The sequence below is a fragment of the Paramormyrops kingsleyae genome, chromosome 9 (assembly GCF_048594095.1).
Source record: "Paramormyrops kingsleyae isolate MSU_618 chromosome 9, PKINGS_0.4, whole genome shotgun sequence".
NCBI lineage: Eukaryota > Metazoa > Chordata > Actinopteri > Osteoglossiformes > Mormyridae > Paramormyrops > Paramormyrops kingsleyae.
The window spans coordinates 27,127,867-27,145,257 of record NC_132805.1 but is presented as its reverse complement, the minus strand read 5'-3'; the positions used below and the strand labels follow the sequence as shown (position 1 = coordinate 27,145,257).

Genomic DNA, 17,391 nt, shown 5'->3' with positions numbered 1-17,391 from the left:
CAGCGGAGACGTGTGACCGCTGTTTACTCAGTTCACAGCCTATTTGCTTGAAGCTTTAACTGATATCGCTTCCACAGGGCTGAGTCAGTGCATTTTACACTCCAGGGAGAAGCAGAGATGGCAGGCAGCAGGATTCATTGAGATGCAGACAAACGTGCGCTACAGGAAGCTGCTGTTTATCTAATCGGCCCTAAACAATACGTATTATGAATTCTTACCATGGTTAATGAAATCTTTTGGTTAGAAAATGCTGTCACCTCATCACCCTGTAGTGGATCAGCAGTTGGAAAATTGATGGATACTGTAAATGGCCATTGCTTAGTTTTTATGATATATCATTTGTATAATATTTTGGTTTGATATATGCAGATGGGATTGCGGTAGCTACCGAGCCTTGGTTGTTTTTAAAGGATGGTACAGATGCAGGGTCATATATATACAGATGTGCTGTGTATATATAATGTATTTAACTAAGAAATGCCTCTTCAAAAGTGTGACGGGCACGCAGAAGGACACTAGTGTGACTTTGCGTCACCCCCTAACAGTGACAGCGCACACGAGGCACTGCTGGGATTTACCGGAGTGTGTCATGGACACTTTCATAGCTGTGTTCAAGAAATAGCTTTCTAAAAATGTTCTGGTCAGTGTGTCCCCATCTCCAGGTGTCCAGGCATTCTCCCAAAGCCAGTCATCCTGTACACTCCGTGCAGAAATCAGCTTTTGTTTGGTTTTAATAGAAATTACAGTGTTATTTTAACATTTAGCATTCATTTAACATTCAGTTTTTTTTAGCAGGAAATTTTCTCCAAAGCCAAGTACTGCTTAGAAAGCAAGGGCAACTGGGGGTTAAGGGCCTTGCTGTAGGGCCCAATCGGGGGTTAGGGGCCTTGCTAAAGGGTCCAATCGGGGGTTAGGGGCCTTGCTGAAGGGCCTACTCTGTCCATTTGAAATAGTGACTTTGACAGGCATAGTATTCTCACCCACAAACCCCTAAGTAAAGTATAATTTTTATTGAATATTTTTATAAATATTGTTTTTACATTTAATTCTATTTTGTTTTAATGAGTAAAATGTGCTCTGCCAATATGGAATGGAATCATTACTACCAAATTTCCAGTAATATGAAGAATACACACTTTACATAAAGTAGTATACAGAGAAAAAAATAACTGTGGAATAGGGCTGCACAATTAATTGTAAACAATATACGATCTTGATTCACACTTCTATCTCATTTCTAATTTACAACGGTTCTTCTGCATTGTATTATATCAGCTGGATCAAAACAAGCGCTCCTGCTTTTCCCCAGTGTCTCAAGCATCCCATAATTCTGCATTCTCTTTAAAGAGTGCGTTTCCACTGCACCAGCTACCTTACAGTACATTTGGTACTTCAAGAAAGTACCAAAAGTGCAGTTACTCAAGGTGTTGGTTTTCCACTGCTGTAAAAACTGGTACCAGCACTGAATGAAAGCGCGAGGTGCATACCTCTTGTTGTACTGAATTCGAAAAATTGCTGTATATAATAAGGCTTGATGATGTGTAATATTAATACCAACATTGCATGTTATTCACATCCAATTCTTACATCACTAATCAGCTATATTAAAATAAGGCTTTTTCTGACTTTAAATTCTGTATGGACATTATAATGCAGGGGGTTAAAGTTTTGCTAAAATATTTTTACTTTTACCCTGTCACAGGAAAAAAAAAATCTTAGCAAGCTTTGCAATTTGTATTATTATTTCTTTTCATGCTTATCTAGTATATGTTTAAAAATCAGTTTAAAGTTTACCTTCGCTTTTGCATGAGCGCTGCACGCGGTTTCCGAGACAATCATATTTTCATCCTTGTGGTTTAATTCACTCTGAGACAGGTTTTTGAGAAATTTATGTTGAATTCCTTTTTTGTTTTATAAATACCCCAATATTTATTACAACAAAATTACATTGCAATACTTAGAAATTTTCTAATGCCATGCTGTCGTAGTATATTATACAAAATATTTTATTTCTTTGTATGCTATCCTGATCTCTGTTTCTTCTGACCAGATCGCAGTTAAAGCTTGGGTCACTTCATTTGCCCAGGCATCTATTATTATTATTATTATTATTATTATTATTACCTCTTTTATCATTGTTGTGTGAGTTCGCAACTGTTTTCAAGAATTGTGTTTCATAGGCAGGCTATTTGCATAACCAATCGACCAAGAAAGTGTTTCAAGTCCCACCCCAAAGTACAAAAAAAATACCCCATTGACACTTTTGGTCCTGGAACTTTTGCTATGGCTGTTTTGGTTACCCTAATTGACTGGCTAATGAGCATTTCCTTTCTGTTGTCAGAAGCTGATATGCCGGTCCTGGATCAATCATATGTTTGGCACAGTCATGTTTTGTTGTGTTTCCTTATGCACTTTAATCAGTGCAATAAATGTTTAAATTTAAGAAGGAAAAAAAATTACAGAGAATCGCAATCTCGATTCCAAGCAAAAGAATTGCGATTCATGTTTTTTTTCCAGAATCGTGCAGCCCTACTGTGGAAATGACTTCCCCAAATTTTGGCACAATATACTAATGTTAGGACAGTTTTAAATGTTCTTGTTTCTAATGAGACTGAGCTGGATTGGCAAAAAGTAAGCATAATTGTGCCTATGCAATCACTGTATACGTCAAGTATAGATGTAGAGATTAAACCCGTTGCAAAGAACAACTCTCAATTAAAAACAACTTGCTTTGCTTAGCCCATATACCTCTCTCCGAATTCTAGAACCTCATCGTCCAATAGAATATTTATCAAACTAATTCCAGGGATTGCCCCCCTTAGCGTGTGTAGTAACTGATGTGGTTACGTTTGTGTTCCCCAGCAGCATTGTGAAACTGGTGACTAGTCTTTTTTCCCCTCAATGGTGGTACATATTCATCTATGAATCAATACAGGCCAGAAAGGCAGGCGAGCCTATTGATCCAGTCAATTACCTAATTTAGCTCAAACAGAATCTGTCTATAGCAGTAAAATAATCACACAGCAACACACATCAGTACACTACACACAGGAAAATCAACTAATGCACGCTGCAAAGCGCAATACTAAATAATAATCCAAGAAACTATCTATATATCTGTCTGACCTCTACACATACTGAAATACACAAAAATCAGAATTGACTCTCAGCAGTAGACCCTGGACACACCGCAGGGCTCATATCTGTCAGCTGGCCTGGGAGCTCCTGGTGTCATCTGGGGGAGATGAGGAGGCGACTGGGGGAGGGAGGTCTGGGTGCCACTGCTCAGGCTGCTGTCCTCGCGACCTGACCCCGGATAAGCGACTGGATGGATGGATGGATGGATGGATGACACCAAACACTTCAAGTCATGGTCAAATTATATTACTAATGTGGGACTAGTAAACCATTTACCTAATAAATCATTCATCTGTTCATTATTTTTCAGCTCCTTTTAAAAGCAATTTCAGTGCAGTGTTAAATTTTACCACCAGTGCCAGATTTTGATAAATCTTTATAATGTATCGCCCATATTGGTATGTAATTTCACCCTCATGAATTTTCAATGATAAGTTATGATTTTGGGTCATATTTCCTTAAATCGGTGTTGTGAAAATACTGGTGAAAGAAACTCTCGTTTTCACTCAGCCACAGACACTGTGATGTATTATGGCAGTGTTTCTCACCCCGGTCCTTGGGGGCCCCCAGGCAGTCTGCATTTTTGCCCCCTCCCAGCTCCCAGCACACCTGAACCAAACAGTCTAGAACGCTAAATCTCTAGCACAGGTGTGGAGGGAGCTCAAACATGGAGCATCCGGGGGTCTCCGAGGATTAAATTATGGGTTTGAATGGAAACTGTGAAGCGAGTATCACTGTGCAGGGAGCCAGTCTTACATATGTCTCCATGTGTGAACCAGAGTTGGGGCCATTCCGGAATGCATTCATCAATTCCAGTCCAAATCAGGAAGTGGAGCTGGAGTTGGGATTGTAAGACAAAACTATAGGGAACAGTATTGGAATTGAATTCGAATTTCAGGGAGATTTAAATTCCAACTCCAGTTTGATTGGAATTGATGAATGCATTCTGTAATGTGTGAACCCATGTAATGGATAATGCATTGTGGAGGCATTTACATTGGTGTAGCCATTTAACCTTAATCCTGATATTCTCCAGACAGTCGGGGGACTTAACATACCTCCTATCAGCATGTGACAATACAGGCACAAAGGCAGGAACACCCATCCATTTTCCAAACCTGCTTGTCATATACAGGGTCCAGAGCTGATCCCAGAAGCAAGGCAGGGAGTAACCCAGAATGGGGCGCCAACCCATCACAGGGCACACACACCCTCACACACACATTCATTTGTGCATTCATACCTTCAGGCAATTTGGTAACTCCAATTCACCTTAGCGTGTTTTTGCACTGTGGGGGAAACCCAGAGTACCTGGAGGAAACCCCACGATAACAGGGGGAGAACATGCAAACTCCACATATATAGAGCCTGGGGCAGAGACTTGAACCCTGAGCTCCTTAGCTGTTGGGCTAACCACTTAGCCACCCCATCTGCCCAGGTCAAATACGTAAATTATAATATTAAGGAGACTTGCTAGTCATGTACTGTAGAATATTATCTTACCTAATCGTTCAGTCTTACCCAATCAGAATGTCCATTTGCATTTGGTCATGTTTTATTACCCATCAGCCATGGCCTGATTGGCCCACTCGCAACCGCAGTCAATGACACTATCATTCCCAACTAGAGCGCCACACAAGGGCCACAGTCATATGAAGTAAGACTGGACTCATTAGTATAGTGACGAAATGTGTCTTTGAGTGTTTGAGTGCATGGTCAAAGCTTATACCACTGTCTAATTTGGATTAAATTGCTGCCAATGAGAAAACATTTCTTCTTGAAAAATAAAATATTGACTTTGGTTTCAGTCATAGGTTTTTCTTGCCAGAGCGTATTTATGTATCTTAGTAAAGAGAAGCATAAGCTTGCAGAAAGTGTTTGACTGTTCTTGGGTCTCTAGTGCTGGATTTGACTGGGCATTGTGGATCGCTGGGATGACCATGCTATCAATAATGTTTCATGGCAGCGTTACACTAAAAAATCCTCCTGTGAATATTGCTTGAATTAATGTCGTACCACAACATGGCTGTGCACAGCTTTGCAATGGACAAAATCATGCGCTGTACGCCCCCCCCAGAACTGCCATGATTTGGATGAAAAAATCCATGTGTTACAATTATAGAAATGATTTTGTTTCAAAGAGGCAGCTTTTCGCCCCAGCAAACTAAACTGAAAAACTGAAGAACTCTTTAGCTCTTGAGAAGGATCTCTATATTTTTGCAGTACATACAGTACCGGAGTATGAATAAATGCAGGCTGTGTCTGACGGAAAGGATAAAAATGGATCCTTCTGCGATAATTACCCGTTCCCTTTAGCTGTGAATCAGCTCTCAGCTCCAGCACCTACGTAAAGGCGCATTAAGGCAGTCCAGGGGCGCACTCCCCTCCAAACTGCTTTATCCGTGCAATTTCCTGCACAGAGTCAGATCGCAAAAGGTACCTGTTGTCTGCTGTCATCACATCAAGGTGGAACCGTGTAGGCCAAGACAAAATGGCCCCCAGCAGAGTTATGTGGTCATCCTGCAAAGTAGGGACTGAGATATTATGGGGCTGCAGGCAAATGTCTTGGGAGGATCCTTTTGGAGGAGAGTTTCTGTTGGCAGGGAGAGTGCTAAGTGAGGTCTTGGTCATAAGCCCTGCAGATGTGGGCTCTCCCATTAATTTTCATTGAAGCTGTCAAGTCACGGTCTATGCATTCGACTAGCGGCCGCTTCCCCTCCCAGCGCGTGCCTCGCTCGCTCCTTTACCCACTATGCACCTGGAGATCAGGTGCCCTGCTCCCATCTCCCTAATTAGACACACCTGACAGATTGTCTTAATTAATACTTGTTAAGAGGCCCTGTGTTATGCTTCTAACGAGGATGTGGCAAGTTAAGAATCTTTTAATAGTATGAATGGAGGAATCACCTGCTGCGAATGAGGTGCCGCGATATGATTTACGTTTTTTCCTTCAAATAACATTAATCGGGGAAACTGCTGATTAAATTGCAAAGTGTCCGTCAAGGTCTTTGGTCAGCTCCCCCTGCTGTTTGGTGAGCAAAAGTGTGAAAGGATGTGTGAGAATGAACACAGCCTGTCCGAATCCCCACATAGGCCTTTGTCACTCTCCCACTCATTTCCGAGTTGGATTGTAACTACTGCTTCATCATGGCACTGCGGAAAACATATTAATCTTCTTGGGTTGGGATGGGGGATGTGTTCAGGTGTTCTCCCCCAGGAGCCAGCTGTCCCCCCCCCCCCCCCGCAACCAGCTGCTTCCTCTCAGGGAGAAGGGCTTCAGTCTGACGGCTTGTTACATGAGTGAACCAGTCGACCCGTGAGGAACGTAGTGCCCAGTAAGCCTGCGGCTGGTGCCGTCACTGGCCAGGTTTCCAGCTCCAGCACGCTGGCCTCGTTTTTCTCTTTTTATGGCGTCTTTAAAAACGGAGTCCCAGGCCGTTACAGTAATGGGACAAACATATGGCATTATGCCCCCTTGATGGTGGCCATGGTGACACTAGCTGGCTGTTCATGGTGCCCGGCTCCCCCCATCCACTGCTTGTTCAGTAGCGTGTGTGTGGAACAGGGGCACTGGGGCACTGGGTACCTGACCAACAGGTCCAACAGCTGAACCCCACATACCATGTGATTTTTTTTTTTTTTTTAAACCTCCAGCACAGCCGTTTGTGTGTGTGTGTGCGTGCGTGTGTCTGTCTGCATGCCCGATTATATGTGTGCGTGTGTCTGTCTGTGTGCATGTCCGAGTATATGTGTGTGTGTGTGTGTCTGTGTGCGTGTTCAAGTACATGCATGCATGTGTGCGTGACTCATGGGCCTTTCTTAGTTATATGGGTTTTTTCCCCAGTTGCTGTCAATATAGCTTGATGAAATTATTTTCTTAGACGCCACATTAAAATATATTTTCTTCACTATATATTGATTTTTTTTTCCTTTGTGCACTACAAAATGTTCTATAAATGAACTCCATATCTCTAGTGACCTTGTAAGTTTTAATTCCTCAGAGATAAAAGTTGTAAGCCTTAGCAGCGCAGTTTTAAATTTTCACTTGTCAAATGATCATCGACATCTTAAAAATTTGTTTGTCTGTCTGTCTGAGGTCTGTCTGTCTGTATGTCTGTGTTCTTGTTAAAAAAATAAATTACCACAGCCGATATGAGGGGAACATTCTATTCTATACAAGTATAATATTTCTATTTATTACGCATGTCTTGCTTTGAGCTGCTTTTATTTACTGTTTCTGTTCCACAGTAATTGCTACCTAAGACAGAAAAACATGTGTTGCTGACACATTGAATTTATAAGTGCTGCTTTTGTCATCTGTATAAGACGTCAATTATTCTTATGTTCTGAGTAGCACTGTAGCACTGTTCCACCCAATTAGCGCACTCTGTGTGTGTGTGTGTGTGTGTGTGCGTGTGCGTGCGTGCGTGTGTGTGTGTGTGTGTGTGTGTGTGTGTGTTATGTATATATTACATTGTAAGGACTTGATATCCCCTCAATGTGATGATAACCTTTCATTTTGACATTGTGGGGGCCACTTTTTCGATTTAATAAAAATGCAATCACAAAACTAAAAATGCAAAAAGTCTTGTATTTTGTTTAGTTACTTTTGGTTATGCTACTGTGTGTGTGTGTGTGTGTGTGTGTGTGTGTGTGTGTTGCTGTGCTTCAGTTCAGCACAGTAGTCCAGCTGGCGAGTGTCAGTTAGCCTGTGACAGAATGTGTCTTTCAGGCCCCTTTGGCGGAGTTGCCCATCCGTCTTGCATGTTTGCTACTTTCGGTTCTGTACCTCCCAGAATTGGCTCATTTCGTTTGACGGACAGCATTGACTCATTTTCTTTGATGAACGACGTTTCATTGGATAAATGGCAACTGAAAATGGATGGATGGTTTTATAAGTATGTCTGTTGTTTTTATTTACGTCAGTTGTTGATACAGTAAATTTATTATTTCTGTGCATGTTAAGCTCTGCATAAAACTCTTAATATGTGAACACTGCGCAATGGTAAATGTATTATTGGTTTGTTGAGCATAATATTTGGAAGGTTCGTAGCCCTGCCCTGCTTCCTGTGGTGCCTCGGATAGGCTCCAGCCCCCCCCTGAGGAGGACAGGGCGATGGATGCGTTTCCACTTAGTCTTGATGTATCACACGGAAGGAGCGTATTGGATTTTTGATAAATAATTACAACCAGTAATTTAATTTGTTGATGTTGCTGAAGTGTCCCCGACTTCATTCAGAAAAACTACCCATGTGTCAATATCTCTCCCAGTTTGCAGGAAGGGATGCCAAACACACCCCTGGCAATTAACTGATTTGCAGTGATTAAACAAACAAAAAAAGAGAGACGCAAGAGGGGGTCGAATGAGGAGAGTCAGAGCCAGAGGAGAGAGCAGTGTGGGGTGCGGGTATAGGCCGAGGCAGTGTGGGGTGCAGGTACAGGCCGAGGCAGTGTGCGGTGCGGGTACAGGCCGAGGCAGTGTGGGGTGCGGGTACAGGCCGAGGCACTGTAGGGTGCGGGTACAGGCCGAGGCAGTGTGCGGTGCGGGTACAGGCCGAGGCAGTGTGGGGTGCGGGTAGAGGCCGAGGCAGTGTGGGGTGCGGGTACAGGCCGAGGCACTGTAGGGTGCGGGTACAGGCCGAGGCAGTGTGCGGTGCGGGTACAGGCCGAGGCAGTGTGGGGTGCGGGTACAGGCCGAGGCACTGTAGGGTGCGGGTACAGGCCGAGGCACTGTAGGGTGCGGGTATTGGCCGAGCTGTCTCCATGTTGGCCTGGTCCTTCAGAACTGAATTTTATCTAGAGGTGTAAATTATAGGCTTAATCAATGCAACACAGCATCAGTGCACAGACAACGATGTAATGCCTAAAAAACCGGTGAAAATGTAACCTTGTCAGATAAGATTCTGTAGGGTGTCTAGAACATAACTGAAATGAAAGATCTGTTTAAATGCATAAGAATTCTTCCGTTTTCACATATCACACTTGCTTTCTATGCAAGACACAGAGGCTCCTGTATGGACAGGTGAGAATGTGCCGCGTTCCAGGGTATATAGGGGTTAAGGGCTTTGCCCGGGGGGCCAGCTGTGACACGATTGTTCTGCCGGCCACGGAGACCTAGCCCACCACCTCCCACACAATGGGACAGGTTCCTAACCCACTGAGACGCATGTCGCCTAAGAGCTCTGCTCGCGAATAAGGGGCCGTGTCATTGTGGTATTAGAGCCGTTATTTAATCACTCACATGCCAGGACCTATCGCTTACAATTGCTCTGTTGGGTCCATTTCTGTTGTAGCTCAGGTTTAATTCAGACTTTTTTTTTTTCCAGATAAATATCAAAATTGTACCTGCTCTTTGTCACTTGTCTTCATCAAAAAATAACATGTAGCGTCTATGAAAGAATAGGCAAGTTAATTGTCAGCTTTCATCGAAATGTGTCAAGTTAATTACAACCAGCCAAGGTGATAAGATGGAGTTTTAATGTCCCGTTCAGCTTACCACTCTGTGCTTGTTCAGACCCTGCTGTGTGATATTGAAAGTCAGCCTTTCTTTGCAATCCAGTGCACTGTAGAAAGAAAGAAAAAACATGAGTTACTATGATATTGGGAAGGAGGCTTTAATTAGTACTGGTTTTCGGTGAGTGGCTATTATGGCGACTTCAGGTAGTTAAAGGCAATGAAATAAAGGCTTATTGGTAGGTATAATACTCGTATCAAAGGTAATCCCTTTTGCTGCAGTACTTGTCAAGCAGTTTACTTATTTCATGGAAATAGCTGCAATATTGCTATGCTTCTTCCAAAATATAACCCTGGAGAAGTCTGTCAGAGTGTAGGTTTAAATTATTTTTAAAGTTAAAGCTAAAACGCAGTCCCAAACTTATGCACGGACAGATAAAAACCAAGTGAAGCAGACAGTATAATAGAAAACGATATCATAATTCAGCGATGCGTAAGGAGTAAGACAGAGAAGGTGGATTAGGATGTCAGAAAAATGGATAAAGAGCAGACAGGCAATCGATCAAAAGCACAGAGACACGTACTCGGATGGACAGATGCAAACCAGGCAGGAAGACCACCAGACACTCTAGATGTTTCATGCACATTAATAGGTAAATTTGTGGGGCTCATTAACCATCAACCCAGACAAAAATCCACTGGCTTGGTTTAATCTAAATGTCCAGTCTAAAGCTTTAACTGCACAGCAGCTGCACCCTCTGGGAGTGATGTCTTTAGACAGCAGAAGCTCTCTGTTGCCAGAAAATAAACATGAATGGCTATGTCTTGGTTTTATGGTTTTATTTAGTAGAGACTTTTATCCAAAGTAAGGCACAGTTGAGAAATTGGACTTAAGGGCCTTGCTCAAGGGCCCAATCACTGAGAGTTGAACCGGTGACCTTCCAATAGCAAGCCCAGCGTCCGATCCCACAGAGCCACGCACAGCCAATTTCCTGATTGGAAGTAATCTGTGTGTTCCTATGCTCAGCTATTTCTTCCAGCTTCCCTCTTAACTTTATCATCTCCATCATCATCACCATCATCATCATCACTACCATCACCATCGTCATCATCAACTTCACCACCTCCACCATCATCATTACTGTCACCATTATCATCATCATCATCCCCCCCCCCCCCCCCCCATCTCCCAGGCGTCCTCGCCCCTTAATAATAAGTACTGGATTTTTTTGGGAATATCAGAACTGTCTGGGGGGCATTGCCGTTTCGGGATGTTATCCCCTGATCTGACAGTGACAAAGCTCTCCTTATCGTGTCTCAAAAATTCTCAACCCCCATGCCCCCTCCCCCATTCATCAAATCTGCAATATTACTAATCTTACAGAACACAAGGTAGCAGCCATAAAATCAAATAAGGGGAGAATATTTCGCTGGCAGGGCACAGACTAAGTACTGCTCTGCGGTCCTGATTGATGACATCACCGGGTCCTGGAGTTGCGGCTGTGTGGATGCATTGTCACTGCCAGGTGTAAGTGGAGTTTTGAAGATAGGAAATGTTATTAATAAATTGCACTTTGCATTGGTGAAAAATGGCATCATTCTTTTGCTGAGCAGGAATAGACAACAATGAAGCACCATTTGACCAGTCACTCCTGAGGGAGCAATGGAAGAACCATTTATTAAAATGGACTTAGAGTTCTGTTGTGATTACATACGTATTGAATGTAATAACCTTAACGTGATGTAATCTTAAACATCCATTGCCCCTAAGCATCACACTGCCAGTTTTGGCACAGTTCCTCTGCTCAACAGTGCAGTAACGTTGATAGGTAGTGCAGAGAGGTGCTCTGTTCTCTTAAGTGCTTCAGCAGTCTTTTTAGGCATGCAGGCCACAAGAATCAAAAAGATGCTTCTTTCAAGGTGCCTGTGTACTGTCTTACGGTTTTCGTCTTGTCCTGCACAGAAGGTCACTGGATTTCACTGAAATAAATGTGTTAAATTTACCGTTCTGAATTTTAATCACATCGTACTTCAAGTTCTGGTAAATGGGTGTTTTGTCTTTAAAGAGGCGAAAATCGCCATTATGTTCCCTTTCTTTTCTCTGGATAAGCTTAAAGATTTTTTTTCTAATATGCAGAAAAGGAAACAATATCTGGTATTGCGTGATACTCTTCCTTTTTTGTCTGTGGGATGTCAGATAACATCCGCCATTGTTCCCTGTGTGTTCTGTGTGATTGTTACAAAGGAGTTCCAATTGTTTGTATAAATGTCAGTATCTCTGACGTGATTCTTCTGAATGTCACTTTAAAGGAGCGGTGGACACCGGGTGACATGATATATAAAACAAACATTGTGAGGACCAAATGTGCCCACAATGTGATAAAAAGCTGTTATTTTGTTATGATTATGTTGTGGGGGCCACTTCTTCAGTCCCCACAAGGGGCAGCTCAATTTTATAAAAATGTGTCACTGCAATCAAAAAACTACAAATGCCAAAAGTCTTGCATTCTGTTTGGTTAGTTATGGTTAAGGTTACGGCTGGGTAGGGATTAAGGTTGCCATTGCTGGGGTTAGGGATTTTCCCATAGAAATGAATGGACAGGCTCCACAAAGATATGGATACAAGTTTGTGTGTGTAATATATATGTGTGTGTGTGTGTATATATATATATATATATATATATATATATATATATATATATATATATATATATATATATATATATAATAACAGATCACTATTTGGAGATAATTTGACAAAGTAGTACATGCTGGCAGAGGCCTGGTTGACTGCTGGGAGACTCGCACATTTGAGCGAGGGTTTGGAGCCCTCATCTGGGCGGCATGGACAGCAGAACGATGAAAATGGCCTGGAAGAGTGAGGCCCTGAGCAGCTGAAACAGTGCGTGTTTGAGAAGTAATTCTGTGAATTTTGTGCTTGGACTGAATACGTCCCTGCTGCACTTTTCTTATTGGCTTTAATTTGTTAAATCTTACTAACATGGGTGCTATAAGAATGCATGGTTAAAGCGAGTGTTTTATTAGGATAATACTGCTCAGCCAGAAGAGGGCGCTCTTTGTAAATCCCATGGTACCCTGCAGGTGGAGTCCACACAGAGCATGATTCGCATCCTGGGCCTCTCAGCTACGCTGCCCAACTACCTGGACGTGGCGTCGTTCCTGCACGTCAACCCCTATATCGGCCTTTTCTACTTTGACCATCGCTTCCGCCCTGTGCCGCTGGGACAGAGCTTTGTGGGCGTCAAGACCACCAGCAAGGTGAGATTTCAGTGTGACCTTCACCAGCAAGCCAGCATGGTTTGAGGGTAATAGCTAACAAGCTGTTAGCATGACATGAGAGTAGGCATGTTAGGTAAGGCCCGAGAGATGATGACACTGGTGATCTGTCATTAGCTGTCTGCTTGTCATTTCATTTAAATTCAGCTTTGTTGATTTGCTTAGTCATCTTCAGCACAATATGAATGTAGTTGGTTTTGGATACTAACTTTGACAAGCTGTATTCATACTGTACTATAGAGACAAGGCAGGTTAGCATAAGTTAATGCCTGTATATAATTGTAGGTAGTGACATATGGGGTAACCTTTATCGCTAGTTATTGTCGGAATTCTGCGTTAGAGAGTTAAACTTATGAATTCTTTTATAGAGGAGGCATTACCGATAAAAATTACATTAATATGTATGTATGTATGTATGTATGTATGTATGTATTTTAACAAGTTCCCATTTCCATAATGGTCTACCTGTTTTTATTAATAAAATTAGATTTTTGTAGGTGTTACATAATTAAGTGCTAGCAATATCACTTGTGACATTAACACACACTCAACTGCATTGTAAATAATATTGGTTATGTTTAGGTTTTTTTGAGAAGTACATTCAGTCACACAATGCCAAGTTCAGAGAATTTACCAGCAGCATCTGTTGATTAAAAATGGTTTTGTTTTGGACCTTTCAACAAATTGCTAAAAATTGTTATTGCGATTTCAATTCCTTCTTTATTTTTTTTCTTTTATCTGTACAGATACAGCAGCTGCATGACATGGAGGAAGTCTGCTACGACAAAGTCTTGGAGCAGATTCGGGCCGGGCACCAGGTAAGTCTACATCGTTACATTGTTTTTATCTTCTATCTTGCCCTGCATGTCTGTCATGGAGAGGATGGCTGCAGGAGTGAATGTTGATGAGGAAAGCGTCGTTTAATTATTTCCATCCTGGAGGAAGTGCTTCAAATGCGCAGGTAATGACAAATGAGAGATGGCGAATATGGCCTGTCACCTCATTACTCTGCATTTATTTATATATTTCCCTGGCAAATAGTTTTTTCCCTCAGTAACACTGGCTGATGGAAAGAAGTGGAGCTCAGCACTTCACCTGCTTCTCCTTTATAGTTTAATATAGACCCGGAAAAATGATATTGTAGGGCAAAACCTTTCTTTTTTTGTCCCTCATTCAGATTGCCTGGGGGATATGGCGCGATGAGTTTGGGAAACGCGCCGTCGAATCGAAGCGCTTGCTTCTCAGCCAATGCTGAGCTTTGTCTCAGATCAAACGCAGTGTTAGCAGTTTCCTCTGCCACAACACAAATAGTTTAATGACGGTGGGAATGAGGTTGGAACTAATGGGGGGGGGGGGGGCTCTTCAGATCTCTGTGCATTTTCCCTGGAGTCCGTCTTCACACAAACCTGATGTCTGAGTGCCTTTGAACCCTCAAGAAAATATTTTGCTTAACACAAATATATATAGAGTATATAGACAAAAATGTTTACATGGTTACCTTGTAATGCCCTCATCTGATGAAAGTATGGAAACACAAAAGCTTTTGAGTTTGTAGGGTTTATTTTGGGATAATTGATGTCTTCGCTAGAAGAAACGTTCTGCACAAATCAGAAACTATTAGCTTCAGCCAGGTTTTTTGTCTTTCCTGGTGTTCTAAGATGTTCTGAAATTGCTGTAATCCTTGGTTCCAGAGTTCCTTTGTTTGCTGGTCTCAGCCAGCCAGGTTCATATGACACGTGCGTGTGGTGGCACTTCATGAGGCAGAGAACAACTCTGGACTTGTGTTGTTTCATGTCCATCAGCTAATGGCATGTAGGATCTGTCGCAAGTGCCACAGTGTCACCATCCTCTGATTCTAATGGTGGATTCCTGTGCCTTTTTTTTTTTATATACTTCTCTCCGGTGACAGAATGTAATCATATGACACGGGAGCAGCCAGGGAGCGGCTGCTTTATTGGGAGGGGTACGGGTATTTGCTGGGACTGCGTGGGGAAAAGAGCGAGTGCAGTGACAGAGCATAAAGCGGAGCTCTGAAGCGGGGCGTGTGCTTTGTGTGGGGGGTGGGGGTGGCAAGAAATACTGTAAGGGGATTTGGGAGGAGTGCCAGGTGTCTGCTGGGTGTTTCCTGGGGGCAGGAAGGAGCGGATCACAGCAGTTTAAGTGTTTAGTCATGAATGAGAGACGGGGGAGTGAATGAACAGAGAGCATCTATCACTCTCTCACAGCAGGACCACGCCCCCCCCCCCCCCCCCCCCACCTCGGCAGCAATAAGGGGGATTTGAACGGGGTTTCATGTCCTGTGTCTGCGTGTGTATGTGTGTGTGTGTGTGTGTGTGAGAGAGAGAGAGAGAGAGAGAGAGAGAGAGATATGTCCCCCACAATATGAAGAAAACTTGTTATTTTGACGTTGTTGGGACCATTTTCCCGGTCTCCACAAAGATCTGTTAAACATGTTAAAAATCTCATATTTTGTTTGGTTACTTATGTTTAAGGTTAGGCCTGGGTAGGGGTTAAGGTAATGATGTTGGGATGAGAGTTTTCCCCTTAGAAATGAATGGAGAGTCCCCACAAAGATGTAATTAAAACCTGTGTGTGTGTGTGTGTGTGTGTTATAGTTGTCAATGTTGACTGCCTGTTGTATGATTGGCAAGATATCCTAAAATTGCCTTGTAGTATGAATCCACCATGTAAATGTTTCATCCATATAAACCAGGTAATAGTGCCTGTCAAATAACAATATTGATAATAACAGTAATAATACTGCTTATACTAGAGAGGTACTTGTGAGTGAGAGTAATGCTCGCTGCTCACTTTTATAGTTTTGAGGGCTGTATATGGGGACAGTATTTCCTGTTAATGGGATCGCAGCTGCGATATCCAAACACGGCTCTGGGAGCAAGGAGCTGGGCACTGCGCAGCCACGTCTGCAGCCTGTAATGGGATATTAATCAGGGGGGAGCTGCTGCTTACTCTCAGACTGCAAAGTTCGGCGCAGAAGGTCGGCGTGTCCAGCGCGGCCTTTCCACCGCAGCAATCTCTGCTTCTGGTACGTACCCTGAACTCAATACCTGAGTCTCATAAATCACAAAACAATTTTGTGGTAAATACCAAGCGCACGCTTGGAGAGGCCCCCTTACTGCCGACTCTGCTGGCCCGTGCTGGTGTACGGGATGCCGAAAGGCCGCGGTGACATCATCCGGCCCCAGAATCTCTTCGGTTTGGGTGTTAGGTCTAGCTAATGAATAAACATCTGTACACGGCATCTTTCCTCGGTTTAATTGGGGAAGGGGCTGTCAGACGTAGTCCTCTGGTGTACCATCCTGGCAACATGGTCAGCCGTGGACACATCACCACTGGGATAACTGCGCTTCACTGGTAAGCCCATACAATACTGTTACGAGGGCAGGGAGGAATGAGGAATTTGAATGCGCCTTAAAGTGATAAATGTTTATTTTCACCTATTAGGTGAGAGTGGCTGGTAAACAGTGGGGGGGGGGGGGGGTTGAAATTACAACAAAAGCCATTCAGTGGCAGAAGTGCTGAGGCGAGGGGTTTAAGCGTGAGGCTTCTTGGTGGTGCTGGAGAATTTGTATACTGGCTTGGCAGCAGCAGTTGGCGGTGGGAGGGGTGTGTTCATGGGTTAAATGGCTTTAAATGCATCTGTCTTTAACCTTCAGTTGATGCTGCTTGCAAAATGCTTGAAGAACATCGACAAATTAATCTCCCACCCCTTTGACCCCTTCAAGCATACTCTGATGAGCGGGCCACTGGGATGTTCTAGAGCGGTCTAGCAGCTCGGAACCTCATCGGCGCCTCTCACAGCCGGCTAGGGTATGGAAGGCAGAAGGGTCCTTGGGGAGACAGAAAAGGATTCCCATCTGCTTCTAGAGACAATTTATCGAGAATCCGTAATGATATTTAGAATTCAAAAGCTTCTATTCTGTCGGTTAATTATATAGCATTTATTTAATAAAACTTGAAATTGAATAGTGTGGCATGCAGGTGATATTTAACATTTGCAGTTCTGGAGGGCAATCAGCTGTCAGGTCTTTAGGAGTGGATGGGTTTAGGGCTTCTTACTTAGGTGAGACGACTCTGGAGATGCAGAAGGATGGGTAATGGCAGTCACATGACCAGAGGAGCATGCATAATTTATGATCTGTCAGTGAATGTGCTGAACACCCGACAGCTGGTTTAATCACTGCTGATTTAATCTGGGTGTTTGTGAGAGGAGTGTGTTTGACAGAAGCGCTTTCTTCGTGTTTTATTGTCTCTGTTTTCTTTCTGGTTGTTTTTGTGTACATTCTGATTTGTTTCTTTGTCTGCGGGCACCAGTTTGTAGTATTTTGTGTTTGGGATTTCGGATGTACGGGTGTTGCATGTGTTTTCAGGCCAAGGGAGTTCGGGCAGAAAGTGTCGATTTTCTGCACTGAAACTCGATTGTCCTCGACTTACTCAAGATTAGCCGATCTATTTTCCTGTTTAAGAAAAGCTGCAAAATGA

At 43.1% G+C, this 17,391-nt stretch overlaps 1 protein-coding gene across 2 annotated transcripts in view; it reads left to right on the top strand.

Annotated features, from left to right (window-relative positions):
- The window catches only part of ascc3 (activating signal cointegrator 1 complex subunit 3), a 176,543-nt gene that overhangs the window by 84,179 nt on the left and 74,973 nt on the right, over nt 1-17,391 (top strand). For both annotated transcript variants that reach the window (XM_023806250.2, XM_023806251.2), the window contains 2 exons: nt 12,694-12,870; nt 13,635-13,706. In XM_023806250.2, coding sequence (XP_023662018.2) covers nt 12,694-12,870; nt 13,635-13,706 — 249 coding nt within the window. The remainder of the gene's footprint in view (nt 1-12,693; nt 12,871-13,634; nt 13,707-17,391) is intronic.